This window comes from Ovis canadensis, chromosome 7, assembly GCF_042477335.2.
Source record: "Ovis canadensis isolate MfBH-ARS-UI-01 breed Bighorn chromosome 7, ARS-UI_OviCan_v2, whole genome shotgun sequence".
NCBI classification, from domain to species: domain Eukaryota; kingdom Metazoa; phylum Chordata; class Mammalia; order Artiodactyla; family Bovidae; genus Ovis; species Ovis canadensis.
Window position 1 is genome coordinate 113524857 of NC_091251.1, and position 22246 is coordinate 113547102.

The window sequence follows — 22246 nt, forward strand, 5'->3', positions numbered from 1 at the left end:
CTTTTTTAGTCCAGCTAAACTCTGACTCTTTCTCAGTCTCTTTTTCTTGCTTTACCTACCTGTGGAGCATTTGTTTTTCTGTATTCAAATATATTTAAGTATATCCATTTACTTTTGACTATGTCCTTGTAAACATTCTTGCCTATAATTTAAACAGCAGTGTATTTCATCTTGTACTCTCCAATATATTAATTCTCTAGCTTGTTGCTTCTTTCTAAGCATTACTAACCTCAGCAGTACCCTTGAGGAACCATCCCTGTCTCCTTTCCACAGAACTCCCACCTGGCTTCATTCTCTATATTTGACAGTTTTTTGGGGAGGGATGGAGGGCAAGGGAGCAGTGCTTAGGATCTGCAGCATGGCCCTCTAAAATTACAATCAGCACAGCTCTTTTGGCAAGGTAAAAGCCCCCTATCCTATCTGTCATAGTGGAAGGATACCTACACTACAGGTAATATTTATGTAGTGTTGGAATACACAATATACATGCATTTGTAACTGCTGATTTGGGCAAACAGCCATGACATGTTAAGGCTTCATTTAAGAAATTAAAAAAAAAAATGAATTCATTTAAACTGGAATGTAATAAAGACCTATTCTGTACCTGGAACCTTGCTGGATGTTTTGAAGGATATAAAAGTATAAAAAGAAAAAAAAAAGGTTCACCTAGGAGGACTTAAAAGAAATTCAGGTGCCGCGACCCCATTTAAGACCAATTAAATAAGAATCTCTAGCAGTTGGGGCCGAGGCATTTGTAGTTTCTAAAAGCTTACTAATGTGTCCAGGGCAGAGAACCACTGAACTAAAGGAACATGATTTCTCTTTTTTAAATCTTAAAAAAACCCCACAAAACTATAAACTTAGAGAAAAATTGCATACTTGTATGATAAACGCCCATATACTCTCCACCTACATTACCAATCATTAACATTTTGCCATATTTTCTTAGTCTCTCTTCCTGACATCCACCCCATGTGATTTTGTGTGTGTCTATAATTATTACTAATGTCATTTTTGCTGAACTACTTTAGAATAAGTTGCAGGCATTAGGATTCTTATTCCTAAATACGTCAGCAAGTATCTTCTAAGAACTAAGATATTCTCTTACATAATCACAGCACTAAATTATCAAATTCAGAAAACTTAACATCAACACAATACTACTTACTAGCTAATATATAGTCCATATAAATAAGTAAATATTTCTAATGGTGGGATTTTAGGCACTATGGTTAAAAAAAACCCTCAAGTAATATGACAAAGAATCTGGGGGAAAGATGAGGGTCTAGTTAAGTCATATACAGGCAATGTTTTAGATAACTGACATGTAAAGTCTGTCCTTTGGGACAGACAAGTGCTACAGAGTTCAGAGAAAGGGGAGGTCAATATTCACCAGTAGAGGAGGAGAAAATTCAAAGGAAAAGATGTGATTAAGTTGGACAAAATGAAAGATAAGGAGGAATGAATGTAAATTCTAATCTAGACTTGGAAAAGAGGGAGAGGGTGGGATGATTTGGGAGAATGGCATTCTAACATGTATACTATCATGTAAGAATTGAATCGCCAGTCTATGTCTGACGCAGGATACAGCATGCTTGGGGCTGGTGCATGGGGATGACCCAGAGAGATGTTATGGGGAGGGAGGTGGGAGGGGGGTTCATGCTTGGGAGCACATGTAAGAATTAAAGATTTTAAAATTTAAAAAAATAAATAAATTAATTTAAAAAAATCAATGTTTTTTGGAAATGGTTGCATAGCCACACAAATATACTATAAATAGTGTTAATCGCTTAGTCATGTCTGACTCTTTACAACCCCATGGACTGTAGCCTGCTGGGCTTCTCTGAATTCTCCAGGCAAGAATACTGAAGTGGGTAGCCATTTCCTTTTCCAGGGAATCTTCCTGACCCCGGCAGCAAACCCACAGGCAGATTCTAATGTGTCCAGGGCAGAGAAGCACTGAACTAAAGGAACGTGATTTCTCTTTTTTAAATCTTAAAAAAAAAAAACTTTAAACATAGAGAAAAATCGCATGCTTGTATGATAAGCGCCCATATACTCTCCACCTGCATTACAGGCAGACTCTTTACCTGCTGAGCCATCAGGGAAGCCCATGCTATGAATAAGTGAGCTGCAAACATAATGGGCAACTTTTATGGGAAGTAGATTATACACAATAAAGTGTTTTTATAAAAGGGAAAGAAAATTGTGAGTGTTTTATTCAGATCACCAGGGGAATTACAACAGGTCGCAGGTGCACACATATCTTCCACTATCTGCAGGAACCAACCTTTAACACTTTTTCAGATATGCTACTTCAGCTTTCCAGTGTTTGTCTGAACATAGATGACACAAATTTTCCCACAGTTTCCCCAGATAACTGGTTGTTCTATATTGAATAATTTGAACAACCCAGTTACTGAGAACTCAGATTACAATTAAAAGTAGGAATTTTTTAAGGAGTATGAATTATAAAACACCAATATAAGACTTCCCTGTTGGAAACAGACTCTGAATGCATGCATGCTAAATCATTTCAGTTGTGTCCAACTCTTTTCTGACCCCATGGACTATAACCTGCCAGGCTGCTCTGTCCATGGGATTACCCAGGCAAGAATACTGGAGTGGTTGTCATTTCCTCCTCCAGAGGATCTTCCTGATCCAAGGATCAAATCTGCGTATCTTATATCTCCTGCATTGGCAGGTGGGTTTTACCACTAGTGCCACCTGGGAAGCCCAGACTCAGAATAGTTTTCACTAAGAAGCATGACTAGGGCTATCTTATATACTGTTTTCTCTCATGCCACAGGAGATGAGGCCGATAATAACCAAAAAATGAAGTAGAGGATAAAGAGGCACCAGTCAGTGTGTTGGGATTCACTGAGGTGAGAACCTCAAAAGGAAAATGCCTTGTAAAATCCATTCCGAAGAGTATATGTAATGCAATGGACAGTTTAGAGAATAATACAAAAAAATCCCACTCATTAATTCACTATCTAGCTTTGGAAATACAACTGTATTGAAAACCTTTGAAGGCCCCTGTGTATCTCTCCCAGCCCTGAGTTAATCACTATTCTATGTTTTGTGTCTGTTTTTTCCTGTTTGTAAATAATTCATAAATACATTTTTTTCAACAAATGTATTGTTTAGTTTTCCCATTATACATGTATGTTTAGTTTTTCCATGTATGTATCCCTAGAAAGTATAGTTTCATTATGCCTGTTCTTTGAACTTTAAATAAATGGAATCATGCTGCATGACTTCCATAGCTTTTTAAAATTCAAACTTTTGTTGTATTCCAGTGTATGAAAATTAAACAATTTAAATAATCCAAACTACTGTTAATAAGTAAGTAGTTGTTTTTAGTTGTTTCATTTTTTAAATGATCTCTGTTGCTATCCTTATTAGCAACAGTGCTGGCATACACATTATTGGATATGTGTACCAGTAAATGGGAGCAAGAATTTGTCTAGGTTTATACCTAACAAGCAGCAGCATACAGCACATGCACATCTTCAAGTAAGTAATGTTCAACAGTTGGTCAAATTGTGCCAATTTACACCATCACTAGCAGTGGGAATCCCCATTAATCTAGGGCTTCTCTTGTGGCTCAGCTGGTAAAGAATCCGTGTATAATGTGGGAGACTTGGGTTCCATCACTTGGTTGGGAAGATCCCCTGGAAAAGGGAAAGGCTACCGACTCCAGTATTCTGGCCTGGAGAACCGTGGGTCGCAAAGAGTTGGACACGGCTGAGCGACTTTCACTTTCTCTTGTCATTGTTATTAGTAGGAGGGTACATATGTAAGGTGGATACATAAGGTTATCTCATAGTTTTAGCTTGCATTTCCCTAATTACCACTGTGGTTGAGCATCTTTTGGAAAGTTTACTATCCATTAAGTTTCCTCTTCTGTGAAATGCCTATACAAATGTTTGCCCAATTTTTGCATAAGATTGTCTCTCACTGATTCATAAGATTACTTATATGTTCTGGATACCAATCCTGTTGGTTGTCTACACTGCAAATACTTTCTCGTACAGCTTAATACTTTCGTCTCATTTTTAAAAAATTCTTCTCACAGGTCAGAGATAGTCTCCTGTGTTTTATTCTACATATTATAAAGTTTTGCCTTTTATATTTAAGTGTTTAATTAGTCAATCAGCTAGAAAGTAACAAGCATACATGTGCATGCACCTGAAAACATAATTGCAACGTATAAGGCAAAAATTAACAGTATATTAATAAATCTGCAAATAACTTGGGAGATTTTAACATGCCTCTCTCAGTAATTGATAGAAGAATCAGACAATATGATTAACAAATTTGACTCAATGAACATAGGTTAGATAGAACACTGTACCCAACACCTGAGAACATCCAACAGCTGCAGGACATTCTTTGTAAACACACACAGGACTCTGACCATATATTTCAGTCAGAAGGAAAGTTTCAACAAATTTAAAAGGATTATAATCACACCAGTTATATTCTTTGATCTTAAGTCATTTAAACTAGGTATCAATAACAAGATAACTAAACAGTCACATGAACTTGGAAATTTTTAGTATTTTAAATAACCCATGGATAAAAAAAAATCCTATTCAAAGTCTGAAAATAGTTTTAATTGAATGATAACAAAAAACAACATCTGAAAAACTGGCAGTTTAAAGGAAATCGATAATCTTATATATGCATACTAGCAAAACAAAGTATGAAAAAAGTCATCTCTTTCAAGAAATTAGAAAAAGAATAGCAATTTAAAGCCAAGAAAAGTAGAAGGAAATTATAAGGGCAGGAATTAATGATATACAAATGAGACATATGAAAGTATCAAAAATGTCACAAGTTTGTCCTTTGAAAAGGCTAACAAGAACTACAAACTTCTAGTAAGACTAAGAAATGAAAAGAAGGCACAAGTAACTAGTATCACAAATGAAAATGGAACCACTGCTACAGAGCCTGACATTACAAAGCATCATAGAAGTTTTTATTGCATGCTCACTCAGTCATGTGTGACTCTCTGTGATCCTATGAACTGTAATCCGCCTGGCTTCTTTGTTCATTGAATTTCACAGGCAGTGCTCAACTTTATATCAATATTTAAATTTTAGAATAAATTGACCCCATGCAGGAACAATGTAGCTTATCAAAACTGATGTGGGGGAATACCAAAGAATAACATAACTTGAACACCGGTGATTCCTTAGTATATTAAACAAGTTTTTTAAAAAAGGTTTTTGGGTTTTCGTTTTTTGCCTTTTTTAGGCCTGCAATGGCAGCTGTGGAATCCTAACCACTGGACCACCAGGGAAGTCCTTTTTAAAATGTGATGATGATATTTTTGTTTAAGAATTCTTCTCTTTTAGAGACTCCAACTGAAACATTTATTTAAAAGAGATAAAATGGGTTTTGTTTCAAAATAATGACACAGCACAAAACCTTTGTTAATGCTAAGGGCTTAAAACTCACAAGCAGGACACCTTCCTCCTCTGCCGAGTCAGAGAAAGCTTAGACGACTCTTCACAGTTCCACAAGCAGCGACGCACAGCTGGTAGAGACCAGAACCTTCTCCGTCTTGTCTCAGGCTTTTTGGAGGTATTACTCTGACAACCAATCATGGAGCTGGGCTTCGGACCCGGGACCAATCAGTGACCTCACCTTCCACCCCGCCCCGCCCCCTCCCCCCCCCCCACCCCGCCCCGAGTCCTAGCGTGTGAGGAGCGTGAGGCAGCGCCATGTTTCAAGGGCAGCGGGGTTGGTTCTGTGGCAGCGTCAGCCACGACCTGAGGCAGTTTTGGGGTAGGAGATTGGGCAGCAGGGGTGGGTGAGGTGGTGAGGAGAGCACCGCCCCTCCCTCTGGTACCTTGGCCCCAGGGCACTTGCTAGGCTCACCATGTGCTCTTGCCTCCACAGTGGCTGAAGGGGGGACCATCAGTGACCCGAGGGCCGCCGACTTCTTGTTCAGCTGCGATGCCTCACACCCAGACACGCTGAGGTACCTGAAGGTCACCTGGGGGTACCTTTTGAATCATCAGGAACCAGGAGTTGTCGCTGGCAGTTGCCGTCGGCTAATGAATATTGATAATATGAAAAGAGACTGGAAACGAGCAAATTTTCAGTCCCGTCTGGATGTGCAGGGAGGGGGAGGGGCAGGCGCGGGAATAGCTCACAGTCCCTTTTTTCTGCCGCTAAGGCCTGGCCTCCTAACCACTCCTCATGTCTTCCCGACTTCAAGTTGTGTTTTTCCAGCAGACTTTCCCACATCCATGTGATGCCTTGTAGAGCTCTCCTATTCGGTATATTTAAACAAAATCTGATTGCCTGTTATCTTAAACGTTGTGTTCTGAAAATGTTGGTAATTTTTTGAGTAATAACTCCTACTTCCATTAGTCTATTAATTAATCCAGTTAATCCAAGGTCAAACACCGTGTACCATGCTCCTGTAAATGTTCTTTGTTCTTGCTGCCGCTATTTTAGTACACACCGTAAACTGCCTCTTGCCCTGATATCACAAAAACTTTCTGGGAGGTTGCTCTGACTCCAATCTGTCCACCTGTGAGCCCCCTTAACATTGCAGTGGGATTATGTTTACAGAACAGAGGCCTGATCACGGTTCTGGTTCCCTCCCTTTCTCACCCCTTCACTCCCCACCCTCCAGTCTCCTGATCACCTACAGTAATTCTGTTTCCATTCATTTATTCTTTCTTTTGAAATGTTGAATACATTCTTGTTTATTTCATAACCTAAATTATTTCCTTTCTCCTAGAATATATCAGAGTCTTGATTACATAGAAGATAATGCTACAGTTTTTCATGCCTACTATCTCTCTGCTGTAGCCAATGCTGAAATAAAAAACTCGGTGGCTTTAGGTCATTTCATTCTTCCTCCTGCAAGCCTGCAAAAAGGTTAGCAAAGATCTTTAATCGCTGTTAAACTCCGAAATCAGGCTATGTCATCCAACTTTACTGATATTTGTTCTTCATCAGAGCTTTTTGTTTTATATCATTTAGTGTAAACAGAAAAGCATGTACTTTGGATCAGATTGCCTTGGCTGTGTATTCTCGATTTGTTTATCATTCAGTCTTACATTCATCGAGCTCCTACTGTGCCACGTTTCAACCAAGGCGCTGGGGATTCAATGGTGAATAAGACTGATGCAAATATTATCCTCACATTGTTCACTGGCGAGAATCCAGCACTTAACTACTTTTTGTGGCCTCCAGCATTTCTCCCCAGTTGTTTTGAGGATAATACATTAAGTAATCTGACCTGTGAGTATATAATAAACGCTCGTTGCTAGTTTTGGCTCTCACCGTTATTTTTTCTGTTCCCCCCCCCCCACTGATATTTCAAGATTCATCGTGATAATAAATCCATGTATTTGTATTGTTTTATATTATTTAAAGAACTTGCACATTATCTTAGCAACCGTATGAAGTATAGAGCAAATGAATAAATTGCTTCTGAGATTGGTTCTTTCAGTTTTCCCTGCTGGGAACACACGTTCTTAGCCTGTTCTGTCCAAATCCTACCTATATTTTATGAACTAGCATTAAATATCCCATTTTTTAGATCTTACTATTACCCAATTCTTGATGTGTATGTGTCCATCCCTAGAAAGACAGACTGAAAATAGTACAAATTCCCAGCGAGCAGAGTATTTATTAAAAAAAACAACTTGAAAAATATTTCTGTAGAAGAGCTTTGGGAACTTCGAGGATTGGCTTTCTTCCATAGTTGATGTCCTGGAAAAACCTAGTTATAACTTAAAAAATAAATTGTTTTAAGTGGTTATGCAAATAAATTAATGACTGGATAGGAGAATTGATTTACTTAAAATCAGTGAATACCTACCTTCAGGGAGCTTATATTATGGAATGACTATCTGATCTCAGTTACCACTCCTATTAAATCTTTGAGTTTAAAAACTTATATTAAAATGTATTTGACTTTAAAAAATCCGTTTTAAATGAAAACATGCTCCTTTTAAAAAATTAAAAGTATGCATTATTATTCACCTAGACCGGGATTGTCTAGTAAAAGCAAGAAAGGCAAATGTAAGCAACATACTAATTTTAGGTTTCATATTACCCACAAGTTAATAAAAAAGATGAAATTCATATTAAGAATATGTTTTATTTAACATAACTAGAATATTATTTCAATATATAATCAGTATAAAATTATAGATAAATTTTTGTGTTCATTTTTTTTTTGATTCCAGTGTTTATTTTAAACTTAGAGCACATCTCAAGTTGGGCTAACTACACATTTCAAATATGTACCCACATTTATCTAGGTAGCTTAGGTCTAGAGGAATCTAGACAGCTTAGGTCTAGAGGAATGTTAACTATTTTATCCTTGAGTGGGCTGCTGTGGAAACCTGACATCATTGATTTAAGATGATGTCAGTCCTTTGACATGCTGAACATTGTAGAATTCCTGCACTATCATGCCCAATTGACATGTTGCTCATCCTACCTTCTTTTAACAAACTAAACTATTGAATTAAGCACTCCACAAATTCAGGAATTTTATGCCTTCTATTTTGACTGGACAGTTATCTTTATTGGCCTAAACACACTGACATCTTATGAAAATATCATAGCAGAAAAAGTTTAGAACAGTGATTTACATAATGCATTGGAATCATCTGGAGTTTGTTAGAAATGCAAGTTCCCAGCTTCTCAACAATCTGGTTCAATAAGAGTCCTCATTTTAAACAAGTATCTCAGGTACTTTTGATACAGTGGAATAAGGCTGACCTAGAAATTTGAAACCTAAACAAAATTCAGTGAATTCTACAGTTACTTTTTGAAAAATAATATTGGATTTATTTTTCTTACTACAGAAATAAGGAGAAAAATTGGTAGTTTTATTTGGGAACAAGACCAACATTTTCTGATAGAAAAGGTAAGAGTAAATTAAGGTATACAGTTGATACAGAATGTACAGTTTCAAAAAAATTTGAAAGCAGTGTAATCTTCAAAATATGTACTAGTGATGTGTTAGTTCCAGTGACCCAGAGTAAGAAATTTAGAGGGCATGTGTTTTATTGAACATTATCTCATTTGGCATTGTTTTTACGCTAGTAACATTAGTGAAATTGAGATTTTTGTATGAATAAAATAAAAAGCTTTAAAATTTGCCTCAGTAATATTAAGGGAATAATAGGTACACAGCATTTACCGGTTCTTTGCTGCCAGTGTAGATGCTATTTGATTAATTTCTTGTACTATTTGTTAAATGTTATGAATAATACTTCAATAAATGTATGCAATACTGTAAGTTTTTTAACTTTTGTCATCCTGCCTCACATTTGCCATGTTTTTTATTTACTTCAGAATCTTTATGCAAAGGCAAAATTGGGATAAGAATTTATCCAAAAAGAATAATGATGGTGATGGATTATAGTACTTAAAATTAAAAAAAAATCGATGATTCCACAATGATACTCCAAAAGCATAAAGAAAGAAAAAAAAGAACAGAGGAACAAAAGGAGGAAAAAAGGAAGAAAGGAAAGAGGGAAGGAGGGAAGTAAAAGAGGGGTAGGGAAAATTTCCTTTCCGAATAAAAAGTAATAAATGTAGAAGGGATGATAGGGTAGAAAATTTGCACTTTACCACTCCCAATAAAATAGTTGATTTAGGCAAGGGTTATAAATGGATGCTAAAATCATTATCTAAAATGATCACCTCACAGATTACTTATTGATTACAAAGGCAAGCATTGCTTGTACCATTACAATGGAGGGATCTGGCAGACACTGTCTTAACCAACTGATCAAATTTAGCATCACCAATTTGAAACAACCTCTTGTTACGTTCAGCTCAATGTGATATAATAAAAAGGACACTGTATAGGGAATTCCCTGGCAGTCCAGTAGGACACTGCACTCTTATTGCTGAGGGCCCAGGTTCAATCCTTGGTCGGAGAAATAAGATCCCAGGAACTGCCAAAACAACATCAAGAAAACGCAGTATTATCTTGTGTTCTTGTTCAAAGTTCTGAATCTAATTATGAGAAAATACTCTAATCCTTGACTTGTTAGAATGTTCCAGGGACATAAATGGTGGTAGAATGGTTACTATTTGATAATAATTATTGAGTATACCAAAAGACCCTCGAAGATCATTAATTATTCTGCTTTAGAAATGAGAAGACTGAGGTAAGAAGGAAAGACCTCTGACTTAGTTCACATAGCCAGATATTAGCAAAGTGGAACCAAGTTTTCTCAGCTCCAGCCCAATCCAGTGTTTTTTCTAATGTATTAGTAGCATATGCCTGTATTGACTGTTGACTCTAGAAATTGTATGATTATATGGTAAAGGATTTTGTTCTTTCAAATATTGATTGCTATTGAATATTAACTAATTATAATAACACAACCATGAAATTTGTAAGTAGAAGTTACCTCTTTTAATGGCAATAGCAAGGGTAAATCTGGAAAGTAATTTGGGAAACATTATTATTATTTAGAGTGGGCTTGCAACCTATATATAGAAATTTCCTAATGGAATATTACGTAAATATATTGTTATAGATACCAGAATCTGAGGTTTGTCAACTTTACATAATCTTTTGGAAAAGCTTTATATATGTTTAGTTCTTTTGTAACTCCATAGCTAAATGTTTCTTTAATTTTGAAGGGGAAACAATTTGTTCAACTTACTTCATATTTTTGATTTACAACTTGTAGGATGCCTAGGAGTTTTCATGTCAAGGATTTTAAGAAAGTTTAAATCAATAACACTTTTTTTGGCTTCTTTTTTAAAAAAAAACCAAAGAGTTATATGACCACATTAGGGAAAATTTCAAAAATCAGTAAGAGAATAAAATCAGTCAGTTTTACTATCTAATACAAGCATAGCATATATTTTAAAAATCCAGGTCTCCTTTCTTTATGTATCTCTAAAAATAGATAATTCTGTGTGTGTATATACAAAATTTTGTGAGTTTTTCCTATGAAACAAAATGGAATGGATCTGAGTCTGTAGATAGTTTTGTGACTGTTAATATATATATTGCCAATTTACTTTTTAAAAAATTGATATTGATTGCATGATTGATATGGCTGATTTTTTTAAAAGTGATTTCTTTTGCTGTCCACAGCAAGATGAAGTAACATCAAATGAACTAAAGGCCTTTAGGGAAAGCAGTGTACTAGCAACAGATCACAAGAAAGACTTATCCAGAAGGTACTGAATTTGTATACTTCACTGATTTGTATACTTCATTCAATATAGACACCTTTGAACACTGTGTCTTAATCTCATTTAATCTTCAGTCTTCTTATGACATTGGCATCATTATCACCATTGCCATTTTACAGAAAAAGAGATGAAGTATAGGTCAGGTCAGTTCAGTTCAGTCGCTCAGTCGTGTCCAATTCTTTGCGACCCCATGGGCTGCAGCACGCCAGGCTTCCTTGTCCATCACCAACTCCCAGAGTTTGCTCAAACTCATGTCTATAGAATCGGTGATGCCATCCAACCATCTCATCCTCTGTTGTCCCCTTCTCCACCTGCCTTCAGTCTTTCCCAGCATCAGGGTTCTTTTCTAGTGAGTCAGTTCTTTGCATCAGGTGGCCAAAGTATTGGAACTTCAGCGTCAGCATCAGTCCTTCCAATGAATATTCAGGACTGATTTCCTTTAGGATGGACTGGCTGGATCTCCTTGTATTCCAAGGGACTCTCAAGAGTCTTCTCCAACACCACAGTTCAAAGGCATCAATTCTCCGGCACTCAGCTTTCTTTATAGTCCAGCTCTCGCATCCATACATGGCTACTGGAAAACCATAGCTTTGACTAGACAAACTTTTGTCAGCAAAGTAATGTCTCTGCTTTTTAATATGCTGTCTAGGTTTGTCATAGCTTTTCTTCCAAGGAGCAGGAATCTTTTAATTTCATGGCTGCAGTCGCCATCTGCAGTGATTTTGGAGCACCTGAAAATAAAGTCTGTCACTGTTTCCATTGTTTCCCCATCTATTTGCCATGAAGGATGGGACTGGATGCCATGATCTTAGTTTTCTGAATGTTGAGTTTTAAGCCAACATTTCCACTCTCCTCTTTCACTTTCATCAAGAGACTTTAGTTCTTCACTTTCCTGCCATAAGGGTGGTGTCAACTGTGTATCTGAGGTTACTGATATTGCTCCCAGCAATCTTGATTCCAGCTTGTGCTTCCTCCAGCCTGGCATTCCTCATGATGTACTCTATAAGTTAACTAAACAGAGTGACAATATTCAGCCTTAACGTACATTTCCAATTTGGAACCAGTCTGTTGTTTCATGTCTGGTTCTAGCTATTACTTCTGACCTGCAGATACATCTTTCAGGAGGCAGGTCAGGTGGTCTGGTATTTCCGTCTCTTGAAGAATTTTCCACAGTTTTTTGTGATCCACACAGTCAAAGGCTTTGGTGTAGTCAATAAAGCAGATGTTTTTCTGTAACTCTCTTGCTTTTTCGATGATCCAGCGGATGTTGGCAATTTGATCTCTGGTTCCTCTGCCTTTTCTAAATCCAGCTTGAACATCTGGAAGTTGATGGTTCATGTACTGTTGAAGCCTGACTTGGAGAATTTTGAGCATTACTTTGCTAGCGTGTGAGGTGAGTGCAGTTGTGTGATAGTTTGAACATTCTTTGGCATTGCCTTTCTTTGGGATTGGAATGAAAAGTGACCTTTTCCAGTCCTGTGGCCACTGCTGAGTTTTCCATATTTGCTGGCATATTGAGCCCTCATAGCTCAGTTTTAAAAGAATCCACCTGCAATGCAGGAGACCCCAGTTTGATTCTTGGGCCTGGAAGATCCTCTGGAGAAGGGATAGGCTACCCATTCCAGTGTTCTTGGGCTTCCCTTGTGGCTCAGCTGGTAAAGAACCCACCTGCAATGTGGGAGACCTGGGTTCGATCCCTGGTTAGGAAGATCCCCTAGAGAAGGGAAAGGCTACCCACTCCAGTATTCTGGCCTGGAGAATTCCAGGGACAGTCCATAGAGTCTCAAAGAGTCAGACATGACTGAGAGACTTTCACTTACTCACTCACTGAGTGCAGCACTTTCACAGCATCATCTTTAGGATTTGAAATAGCGCAACTGGAATTCCATCACCTCCACTGGCTTTGCTTATAGTGATGTTTCCTAAGGCTCACTTGACTTCACATTCCAGGATGTCTGGCTCTAGGTGAGTGAGCACACCATCATGGTTATCTGGGTCATTAAGATCTTTTTTATATACTTCTTCTGTGTATTGGTGCCACCTCTTCTTAATATCTTCTGCTTCTGTTAGGGCCATACCATTTCTGTCCTTTATTGTGCCCTTCTTTGCATGAAATGTTCCCTTGGGATCTCTAATTTTCTTGAAGAGATCTCTAGTCTTTTCCAATCTATTCTTTTCCTCTAATTTATCATTTATCACTAAGGAAGGCTTTCTTATTTCTCCTTGCTATTCTTTGGAATTCTGCATTCAAATGGGTATATCTTTCCTTTTCCCCTTTTCCTTTTGCTTCCTTAGACAGCCATTTTGCCTTTTTGCAGTTCTTTTTCTTGGGGATGATCTTGATCGCTGCCTCATGTACAATGTCATGAACCTCTGTTCATCGTTCTTCAGGCACTCTGTCTATCACATCTAATCCCTTGAATCTGTTTGTCACTTCCACTGTATAAGATTTAGGTCATACCTGAATGGTCTAGCGGTTTTCCCTGCTTTCTTTCATTTAGGTCTGAATTTTGCAATTTTGAATTCATGATCTGAGCAACATTCAGCTCCTGGTCTTGTTTTTGCTGACTATGTAGAGCTTCTCCATTTTCACGTGCAAAGAATATAAATCTGATTTTGCTGTTGACCATCTGATGATGTCCATGTGTAGAGTCTTCTCTTGTGTTGTTGGAAGAGGGTGTTTACTATGGCAAGTACGTTGTCTTTGCACAACTCTTTTAGCCTTTGACCTGCTTCATTTTGTACTCTAAGACCAAACTTGCCTGATACTCCAGGTATCTCTTGATTTTCTACTTTTGCATTCCCGAAATGAAAAGGACATCTTTTTTGGGTATTCATTCTGAAGGTCTTGTAGGTCTTCATAGAACCGTTCCACTTCAGCTTCTTCAGCATTAGTGGTTGGGGCATAGACTTGGATTACTGTGATATTGAATGGTTTGCCTTGGAAATGAACAGAGATTATCCTGTCGTTTTTGAGATTGCATCCAAGTATTGCATTTTGGACTCTTTCATTGGCTAGGATGGCTACTCCATTTCTTCTAAGGGATTCTTGCCCACAGTAGTAGATATAATGGTCATCTGAGTTGAATTCACCCATTCCAGTCCATTTTAGTTCACTGATTCCTATAATGTCAATATTCACTCTTACCATCTCCTGTTTGACTACTTCCAATTTACCTTGATTCATGGACCTAACATTCCAGGTTCCTATGCAATATTGTTCTTTACAGCATCGGACTTTACTTCCATCACTAGTCACATTCACAACTGGGTGTTGTTTTTGCTTTGGCTCTGTCTCTTCATTCTTTCTGGAGTTATTTCTCCACTGTTCTTCAATAGCATATTGGGCACCTACCGACCTGGGGAGTTCATCTTTCAGTGTCCTATCTTTTTGCCTTTTCATACTGTCCCTGGGGTTCATGAGGCAAGAGTACTGAAGTGGTTTGCCATTCCCTTCTCCAGTGGACCACATTTTGTCAGAACTCTCCACCATGACCCATCCGTATAGGGTGGCCCTACACAGCATGGCTTATAGTTTTAATGAGTTAGACAGGGCTTTGGTCCATACGATCAGTTTGATTACTTTTCTGTGATTGTGGTTTTCATTCTGTCTGCTCTCTGATGGATAAGGATAAGGGGCTTATGGGAGCTTCCTAATGGGAGAGACTGACTGAGGGGGAAACTGGGTCCTGTTCTGATGGGCACGGCTGTGTTCCCTCCTTGGGTATGGCTAAGCCCTCTTGGAGGAGGTCACCATTAACCCCACCACAGAATGGCCAGAACTTACACAGGACTGGGAAACAGACTCTTGGAGGGCACAAACAAAACTTTGAGCACACCAGGACCCAGGAGAAAGGAGCAGTGACCCCACAAGAGACTGACCCAGACTTGTCTGTGAGTGTCGTGGCATCTCTGGTGGAGGCGTGGGTCAGTGGTGGCGTGCGGTAGGGTTGGGGGCACTGAGTGCGGTAGTGCATGCACGACCCTTCTGAAGGAGGTCACCGTTATCCTCATCACCTCCACCATAGACTGGCCTCAGGTCAAACAACAGGGAGGGAACACAAGTGTAGGTAGATGAAGTTATTTCCCCAAAGTCACACAAACTTCTATTAAATGGGGAGAAGCAGGATTTTAACTGGGTCAGTCTAATTCCAGAACCTGTGCATTTAACCATATTATGCTAGCCTAGCCTTACAGAAAAGAAACAGGATTTTTTTGATTACTGTGATATTATTTTTAATATATATAATAATAATAAGGAAATAAACTAAATATTAGTAATGTTATTAGGATTGGAGGATTAGAAAGAGGCTTTCCCTCTTTCTTTTCCACATTGTTTATAATGTGGCTACTTTGGCTTAAGAAATTAAAGTTATATTTTAAAAGACAAACAAACATGGACTTGGTGTTGTGTTAGGGCTAATCTGTGAGACGAACCCTTGTTTCAGGCTTATTCACTATCTAGTCCCAATACTATATTTTCCACTTCGGTGGCTTCCAGATGTTCATAGGAAGCATTAACTATTGAAAGTATGGGATTTAGCTGCTGAAATAAAGTGATCTTTCTTCAATATAAAAATTGAGTTTAATCTATATAGTGTAGTTTTTTTACCTGCAAGTTTTTTTTTCCCATAATTTTTTCTTGTTCCTTTTGTACCTCCTATATGGTTTTCCTTAATTTGATATACATTGTTATCTGATTTAGCACAAAGTTGTGTATTGAATTTTAGTGAACTATTGCCTCATGGTCCTGTGACTTACAGATAATCCACCACTTAAGTTTGAATATCCATATTCTAGGTCTTTGTATTAAAAAGCAGAGACATTACTTTGCCAACAAAGGTCCGTCTAGTCAAGGCTGTGGTTTTTACAGTAGTCATGTATGGATGTGAGAGTTGGACTATAAAGAAAACTGAACACTGAAGAACTGATGCTTTTGAACTGTGATGTTGGAGAAGAGTCTTGAGAGTCCTTGGACTGCAAGGAGATCCAACCAGTCCATCCTAAAGGAAATCAGTCCTGAATGTTCATTGGAAGGACTGATGCTGAAGCTGAAGCTCCAGTACTTTGGCCACCTGATGCAAAGAGCTGACTCATGTGAAAAGACCCTGATGCTGGGAAAGATTGAGGGCAGGAGAAGACGGACACGACAGAGGATGAAATGGTTGGTTGGCATTACCAACTTGATGGACATGGGTTTGGCTAGACTCTGAGAGTTGGTGATGGAGAGAGAGGCCTGGCATGCTGCAGTTCATGGGGTTGCAAAGTGTTGGACATGACTGAGCGACTGAACTGAACTGAACTGAATCTCTATTCATAGAACTCCTTTGAACTTGTTATGCTTTTTGAGATAAGAAACTGGTAAGGTTAGGAAGAAAAATGAAATTGAAAATGTGAGACCATGAAGATATTAAGGAATTAGTAAAGGAGGGAATAGTTATCCCAAGCATCCTTGTAAGAGAAGAATGGGAAAAAGAAATTTTTTCTTATTTTATTTTTTTCAGTTTTATTTATTTATTTTCTTTACAATATTGTATTGGTTTTGCCATACATTGACATGAGTCTGCCATGGGTGTACATGTGTTCCCCATCGTGAACCCCCCTCCCACCTCCCTCCCCATCCCATCCCTCTGGTTCATCCCCTGAACCAGCCCTGAACACCCTGTATCATGCATCGAACCTGGACTGGTGATTCGTTTCACATATGATAATTTACATGTTTCAGTGCCATTCTCCCATATCATCCTGCCCTCGCCCTCTCCCACAGAGTCACAAAAGACTGTTCTATACATCTGTGTCTCTTTTGCTGTCTCACATACAGGTTGTTGTTACCATCTTTCTAAATTCCATATATATGCATTAGTATACTGTATTGGTGTTTTTCTTTCTGGCTTACTTCACTCTGTATAATAGGCTCCAGTTTTATCCACCTCAGTAGAACTGATTCAAATGTATTCCTTTTAATGACTGAGTAATATTCCATATTGTATATGTACCACAGTTTTCTTATCCATTCATCTGCTGATGGACATCTAGGTTGCTTCCATGTCCTGGCTATTATAAAGTGCTGTGATGAACATTGGGGTACATGTGTCTCTATCAATTCTGGTTTCCTCGGTGTGTATGCCCAGCAGTGGGATTGCTGGGTCGTATGGCAGTTCTGTTTCCAGTTTTTCAAGGGATCTCCACTCTGTTCTCCATAGTGGCTGTACTAGTTTGCATTCCCACCAAAAGTGTAAGAGGGTTCCCTTTTCTCCACACCCTCTCCAGCATTTATGCTTGTAGACTTTTGGATAGTAGCCATTCTGACTGGTGTGAAGTGGTACCTCATTGTGGTTTTGATTTGCATTTCTCTGATAATGAGTGATGTTGAGCATCTTTTCATGTGTTTGTTAGCCATCTGTATGTCTTCTTTGGAGAAATGTCTGTCTAGTTCTTTGGCCCACTTTTTGATTGGGTCATTTATTTTTCTGGAATTGAGCTGCAGGAGTTGCTTGTGTATTTTTGAGAGTAATTCTTTGTCTGTTGCTTCATTTGCTATTATTTTCTCCCATTCTGAAGGCTGTCTTTTCACCTTGCTTATAGTTTCCTTTGTTGTGCAGAAGCTTTTAAATTTAATTAGGTCCCATTTGTTTATTTTTGCTTTTATTTCCAATATTCTGGGAGCTGGGTCATAGAGGATCCTGCTGTGGTTTATGTTGGAGAGTGTTTTGCCTATGTTCTCCTCTAGGAGTTTAATAGTTTCTGGTCTTAAGTTTAGATCTTTAATCCATTTTGAATTTATTTTTGTGTATGGTGTTAGAAAGTGTTCTAGTTTCATTCTTTTACAAGTGGTGAACAGCTTTCCCAGCACCACTTGTTAAAGAGATTGTCTTTACTCCATTGTATATTCTTGCCTCCTTTGTTGAAGATAAGGTGTCCATAGGTGCATGGATTTATCTCTGGGCTTTCTATTTTGTTCCATTGATCTATATTTCTGTCTTTGTGCCAGTACCATACTGTCTTCATGACTGTGGCTTTGTAGTAGAGCCTGAAGTCAGGCAGGTTGATTCTTCCAGTCCCATTCTTCTTTCTCAAGACTGCTTTGGCTATTTGTGTTTTTTTGTATTTCCATACAAATTGTGAAATTATTTGTTCTAGTTCTCTGAAAAATACTCTTGGTAGCTTGATAGGGATTGCATTGAATCTATAGATTGCTTTGGGTAGCATACTCATTTTCACTATATTGATCTGATCCATGGACATGGTATATTTCTCCCTCTATTTGTGTCATCTTTGATTTCTTTCAGCAGTGTTTTATACTTTTCTATGTATAGGTCTTTTGTTTCTTTAGGTAGATATATTCCTAAGTATTTTATTCTTTTCGTTGCAATGGTGAATGGAATTGTTTCCTTAGTTTCTGTTTCTGTTTTCTCATTGTTAGTGTGTAGGAATGCAAGGGATTTCTGTGTGTTGATTTTATATCCTGCAACTTTACTATATTCACTGATGAGCTCTAGTAATTTTCTGGTGGAGTCTTTAGGGTTTTCTATGTAGAGGATCATGTCATCTGCAGACAGTGAGAGTTTTACCTCTTCTTTCCCAATCTGGATTCATTTTATTTCTTTTTCTGCTCTGATTGCTGTGGCCAAAACTTCCAAAACTATGTTGAATAGTAGTGGTGAGAGTGGGCACCCTTGTCTTGTTCCTGACTTTAGGGGAAATGCTTTCAGTTTTTCACCATTGAGGATAATGTTTGCTGTGGGTTTATCATATATGGCTTTTATTATGTTGAGGTATGTTCCTTCTATTCCTGCTTTCTAGAATGTCTTTTATCATAAGTAGATGTTGAATTTTGTCAAAGGCTTTCTCTGCATCTATTGAGATAATCATATGCTTTTTATCTTTCAATTTGTTAATGTGGTATACTATGTTGATTGATTTGTGGATATTGAAGAATCTTTGCATCTCTGGGATAAAGCCCACTTGGTCATGATGTATGATCTTTTTAATATGTTGTTGGATTCTGTTTGCTAGAATTTTATTAAGGATTTTTGCATCTATGTTCATCAGTGATATTGGCCTGTAGTTTTCTTTTTTTGTGGTGTCTTTGTCAGATTTTGGTATTAGGGTGATGGTGGCCTCATAGAATGAGTTTGGAAGTTTACTTTCCTCTGCAATTTTCTGGAAAAGTTTGAGTAGGATAGGTGTTAGCTTTTCTCTAAATTTTTGGTAGACTTCAGCTGTGAAGCCATCTGGTCCTGGGCTTTTGTTTGTTGGAAGATTTCTGATTACAGTTTCAATTTATGTGCTTGTGATGAGTCTGTTAAGATTTTCTATTTCTTTTGGAAAGTTGTACTTTTCTAAGTATTTGTCCATTTCTTCCAAGTTGTCCATTTTATTGGCATATAGTTGCTGATAATAGTCTCTTATGATCCTTTGTATTTCTGTGTTGTCTGTTGTGATCTCTCCATTTTCATTTCTAATTTTGTTGATTTGATTTTTCTCCCTTTGTTTCTTGATGAGTCTGGCTAATGGTCTGTCAATTTTATTTATCCTCTCAAAGAACCAGCTTTTGCCTTTGTTGAATTTTGCTATGGTCTCTTTTGTTTCTTTTGCATTTATTTCTGCCTTAGTGTTTAAGATTTCTTTCCTTCTGCTAACCCTGGGGTTCTTCATTTCTTCCTCTTCAAGTTGCTTTAGGTATAGAGTTAGGTTATTTGACTTTTTTCTTGTTTCTTGAGGTAAGCCTGTATTGCTATGAACCTTCCCCTTAGCACTGCTTTTACAGTGTCCCATAGGTTTTGGGTTGTTGTGTTTTCATTTCTATGCATATTTTGATTTCTTCTTTGATTTCTTCTGTGATTTGTTGGTTATTCAGCAGCGTGTTGTTCAGCCTCCAAACGTTGGAATTTTTAATAGTTTTTCTCTTGTAATTGACATATAATCTTACTGCATTGTCGTCAGAAAAGGTGATTGGAGTGATTTCATTTTTCTTGAATTTACCAAGGCTAGATTTATGGCCCAGGATGTGATCTATCCTGGAGAAGGTTCTGTGTACGCTTGAGAAAAAGGTGAAATTTGTTGTTTTGGGGTGAAATGTCCTATAGATATCAATTAGGTCTACCTGGTCTATTGTATCATTTAAAGTTTGTGTTTCCTTGTTAATTTTCTGTTTAGTTGATCTATCCATAGATGTGAGTGGGGTATTAAAGTCTCCCACTATTATTGTGTTATTGTTAATTTCCCCTTTCATACTTGTTAGTATTTGTCTTACATATTGGGGTGCTCCTATGTTGGGTGCATATATATCTATAATTGTTATATCTTCTTCTTGGATTGATCCTTTGATCATTATGTAGCATCCATCTTTGTCTGTTTTTACAGCCTTTGTTTTAAAGTCTATTTTATCTGATATGAGTATTGCTACTCCTGTTTTCTTTTGGTCTCTCTTTGCATGGAATATCTTTTTTCCAGCCCTTCACTTTCAGTCTGTATGTGTCCCTTGTTTTCGGGTGGGTCTCTTCTAGACAACATATATAGGGGTCTTGTTTTTGTATCCATTCAGCCAGTCTTTGTCTTTTGGTTGGGGCATTCAACCCATTTACATTTAGGGTAATTATTGATAAGTAAGATCCCATTGCCATTTACTTTATTGTTTTGGGTTTGAGTTTATACACCCTTTCTGTGTTTCCTGTCTAGAGAAATCCTTTAGCATTTGTTGGAGAGCTGGTTTGATGGTGCTGAATTCTCTCAGCTTTTGCTTGTCTGTAAAGCTTTTGATTTCTCCTTCATATTTGAATGAGATCCTTGCTGGGTACAGTAATCTGGGCTGTAGGTTATTTTCTTTCATCACTTTAAGTATGTCTTGCCATTCCCTTCTGGCCTGAAGAGTTTCTATTGAAAAATCAACTGTTATACTTATGGGAATCCCCTTGTGTGTTATTTGTTGGTTTTCCCTTGCTGCTTTTAATATTTGTTCTTTGTGTTTGATCTTTGTTAATTTGATTAATATGTGTCTTTGGGTGTTTCGCCTTGGGTTTATCCTGTTTGAGACTCTCTGGGTTTCTTGGACTTGGGTGATTATTTCCTTCCCCATTGTAGGGAAGTTTTCAACTATTATCTCTTCAAGTATTTCCTCATGGTCTTTCATTTTGTCTTCTTCTTCTGGGACTCTTATGATTTGAATGTTGGGGCATTTAACATTGTCCCAGAGGTCTCTGAGGTTGTCCTCATTTCTTCTAATATTTTTTTTTCTTTTTTCCTCTCTGTTTCATTTATTTCTACCATTCTATCTTCTACCTCTTCTTTTCACAGCTATTTGTAAGGCCTCCCCAGAAAGCCATTTTGCTTTTTTGCATTTCTTCTCCATGGGGATGGTCTTGATTCCTGTCTCCTGTACAATGTCACAAATCTCTGTTCATAGTTCATCAGACACTCTATCTATCAGATCTAGTCCCTTAAATCTATTTCTCATTTCCGCTGTATAATCATAAGGGGTTTGATTTAGGTCATATCTGAGTGGTCTAGTGGTTTTCCCTACTTTCTTCAATTTAAGTCTGAATTTGGCAATAAGGAGTTCATGATCTGAGCCACAGTCAGCTCCCGGTCTTGTTTTTGCTGACTGTATAGTGCTTCTCCATCTTTGGCTGCAAAGAATATAATCAGTCTGATTTTGGTGTTGACCATCTGGTGATGTCCATGTGTAGGGTCTTCTCGTGTTGTTGGAAGAGGGTGTTTGCTATGACCAGTGTGTTCTCTTGGCAAAAGTCTATTAGTCTTTGCCCTGCTTCATTCTGTATTCGAAGGCCAAATTTGCCAGGTACCCCAGGTGTATCTTGACTTCCTATTTTTGCATTCCAGTTCCCTATAATGAAAAGGACATCTTTTTAAGGTGTTCATTCTACAAGGTCTTGTAGGTCTTCATAGAACCATTCAACTTCAGCTTCTTCAGCATTACTAGTTGGGGCATAGACTTGGATTACTGTGATATTAAATGGTTTGCCTTGGAAATGAACAGAGATCATTCTGTCGTTTCTGAGGTTGCATCCAA

General features: G+C 37.8%; 1 protein-coding gene across 1 annotated transcript in view; it reads left to right on the forward strand.

Annotated features, from left to right (window-relative positions):
- The first annotated feature begins 5711 nt into the window (after positions 1–5711).
- Positions 5712–22246, forward strand: part of TERB2 (telomere repeat binding bouquet formation protein 2) — a 38485-nt gene continuing 21950 nt past the window's right edge. Inside the window, exons 1-5 of the mRNA XM_069597348.1 lie at positions 5712–5799; positions 5914–5995; positions 6767–6906; positions 8853–8914; positions 11114–11199. Coding sequence (XP_069453449.1) covers positions 5736–5799; positions 5914–5995; positions 6767–6906; positions 8853–8914; positions 11114–11199 — 434 coding nt within the window. The 5' untranslated portion in view covers positions 5712–5735. The remainder of the gene's footprint in view (positions 5800–5913; positions 5996–6766; positions 6907–8852; positions 8915–11113; positions 11200–22246) is intronic.